This window comes from Penaeus chinensis, chromosome 22 (genome assembly GCF_019202785.1).
Source record: "Penaeus chinensis breed Huanghai No. 1 chromosome 22, ASM1920278v2, whole genome shotgun sequence".
NCBI classification, from domain to species: Eukaryota; Metazoa; Arthropoda; class Malacostraca; order Decapoda; family Penaeidae; genus Penaeus; species Penaeus chinensis.
In genome coordinates this window covers 4,056,944-4,059,443 of record NC_061840.1, presented here as the reverse complement: position 1 = coordinate 4,059,443, position 2,500 = coordinate 4,056,944, and the positions used below count along the sequence as shown (strand labels likewise).

Genomic DNA, 2,500 nt, shown 5'->3' with positions numbered 1-2,500 from the left:
CCACCACTACCTCCCCATTCCCTTCCCACCACTACCCCCCCACCACTTCCATCCTGCTACCTCCCCTCCACTCCTCCCTTCCCTCCCTCTCCCCCTCTTCCCCATCCCCTTCCCTCCCTCTCCAACCTTCCCCATCCCCCTTCCCTCTCTCCCCCCCCTTCCCAACCCCCCTTCCCTCTCTCTCTCCCCTTCCCCATCCCCTTCCCTCCCTCCCCCCCTTCCCCATCCCCTTCCCTCCCTCTCCTCCCCTTCCCCATCCCCATTCCCTCCCTCTCCCCCCCTTCCCCATCCCCCCTTCCCACTAAGCACCAACTACTATCGCAAATATAGTGTAACTAACTCCGTCCTGTTTGTCCCGTCCGCTTTAGTTAATGCATTTGTATGTTATCTGTTTGTTAGATCACTAAGTTCGTTATTTATTAGTGCTGTTATTTTTTCATTGCGTTATTTCTTTTTGTTTTTATTATTGTTGTTATCATTGGTATCATTATTGTTGTTATTATTATATTATTAGTCATTAATATTGTTATTATTATCTTTGGTATGATGATGATGATGGTTATCATTAATATTATTATTATTAGTAGTAGTAGTACTATTTTCATGATAATTTTCATTATTATCAGCATCATTATTATTAGCATTATTTTCATAACCATTATTATCATTATCATTACTATTGTTATGGTATAAAAACCCACAATGTAAAACTAGATTTATTGAAAGTGAGACTACAGTTTCGGAATTCACCTGGATTCCATCTTCAGGTCTGAAGATGGAATCCAGGTGGATTCCGAAACTGTAGTCTCATTTTCAGTAAATCTAGTTTTACATTGTGGGTTTATATACCATAGTATCAACACGGTACAGTGTTTTCTCCTTTCATCATTACTATTATTATTATTATTATCATTATTATTATTATTATTACTATTATTATTATCATTATTATTATTATTATTATTACTATTATTATTATCATCATTATCATTACTATTGTTGTTGTTGTTATTGTTATTATTATTATCATTATTATTATCGTTGGTAATAATAATGATAATGATGGGGATACTGATAATAATCATCATGATGCTAATCAGAGTAATGATAATGACATTGATAGTGGCAATAATGGTAATAGTAAAAATAGTTGTGATGATGATATTGAAATTCATAATGATGTTAATAATAATGATGGTGGCAATAACAATGTCTGTTACTGTATTGATATCAACAACAACAATGATAATGGCGATATAAATAATGATGATGAAAATAATAATAACCGAAATTACGATAATGATAACAATAATAATAGCAACAACAACAGGAACAACATTAATAGCCACAACAGAGAATGTATTGATCAGGTAAATAAACAGGTTAAAACAGGTAAAATTAGATACATAAAATTAGACAGCTAAAATCAAGGTCATTATACGCATGGATACGCATTATACGCATGTGTTTTGTCAAATGTCATTTACCTGAACATTTTTTTTTTATTTTTTTTATGAATCTGTTTAATATCTGTTTTTGGTGGATAGTCAAGGTCTTTGTTATATGGTATTTAGTTACTGTTATGATCTTTACAGCATCCTTTACACTAGGGTCGTGTGCTATGATTTTACATGTATATCAGCAAAGGTTGGATTATATGTAATTACTATTTTATAATTCGTGAACGATTGGAAATCTTTGGGATATATATTGGCGTAGATGGAATCGAAATGGAAAATCTTGTAATGCATATACATACGTGTATATACATACTGTTTACGCACACACACACACACACACACACACACACACACACACACACACTCACACACCCGCACACATATATATGTGTGTGTGTGTGTGTTTGTGTGTGTAATTATACAGTATGTGATGCATCTCAAATCGACTGTAGAGTCGACACTGCTATATTATCCTGAGCTAATGTTTTCTCCTCTTTCAGAAGGAAAATGAAGTTAACCTTAATCGTTCTGGCGGCGATCTGCGCGGCTACTTACGCCCAGAGTCTCGCGGTAAGGAATTGACAAATCCAGGTTTAGCGTTCAAAGTATGAATAGATATTCGGTTATATATAAATATATATTTCTTTTTACTATAATGTGTGTGTGTGTGTGTGTGTGTGTGTGTGTGTGGTTTTGTGGTCGCGTGCGTATGCGTACTTAGATATATATATGTACATACATATTTTTTTTCTCTTACTCAGGAATTACAACAGCTGTTCGAGCAAGCCGTTGGAGGACAGTCAGGCAGCGGCGGGTCGACTTCGGGCAACAGACCCAATAGACCAAACAGACCAAACAGACCTTCGGGGGGTAGCCTTGGAGGCGGGTTCGGGCAACAAGGTGGATTTGGACAACAGGGTGGATTTGGCCAGGGTGGATTTGGACAACAGGGTGGATTTGGTCAAGGTGGATTCGGGCAACAAGGTGGATTTGGACAACAGGGTGGATTTGGTCAAGGTGGATTCGGGCAACAAGGTGGA

At 37.1% G+C, this 2,500-nt stretch overlaps 1 protein-coding gene across 2 annotated transcripts in view; it reads left to right on the top strand.

Moving 5' to 3' along the window:
- Window positions 1–2,500, top strand: part of LOC125037064 (heterogeneous nuclear ribonucleoprotein A1-like) — a 7,890-nt gene that overhangs the window by 5,029 nt on the left and 361 nt on the right. Inside the window, exons 2-4 of one of the 2 annotated variants that reach the window (XM_047630047.1) lie at window positions 1,961–2,030; window positions 2,222–2,360; window positions 2,445–2,500. The exon at window positions 2,445–2,500 is cut by the window's right edge and continues 361 nt beyond it. In XM_047630047.1, the coding sequence (XP_047486003.1) occupies window positions 1,968–2,030; window positions 2,222–2,360; window positions 2,445–2,500 (258 nt within the window). In that variant the 5' untranslated portion in view covers window positions 1,961–1,967. Of the gene's footprint in view, window positions 1–1,960; window positions 2,031–2,221 lie in introns of both variants that reach the window. The other variant, XM_047630046.1, reaches the window with a different exon arrangement.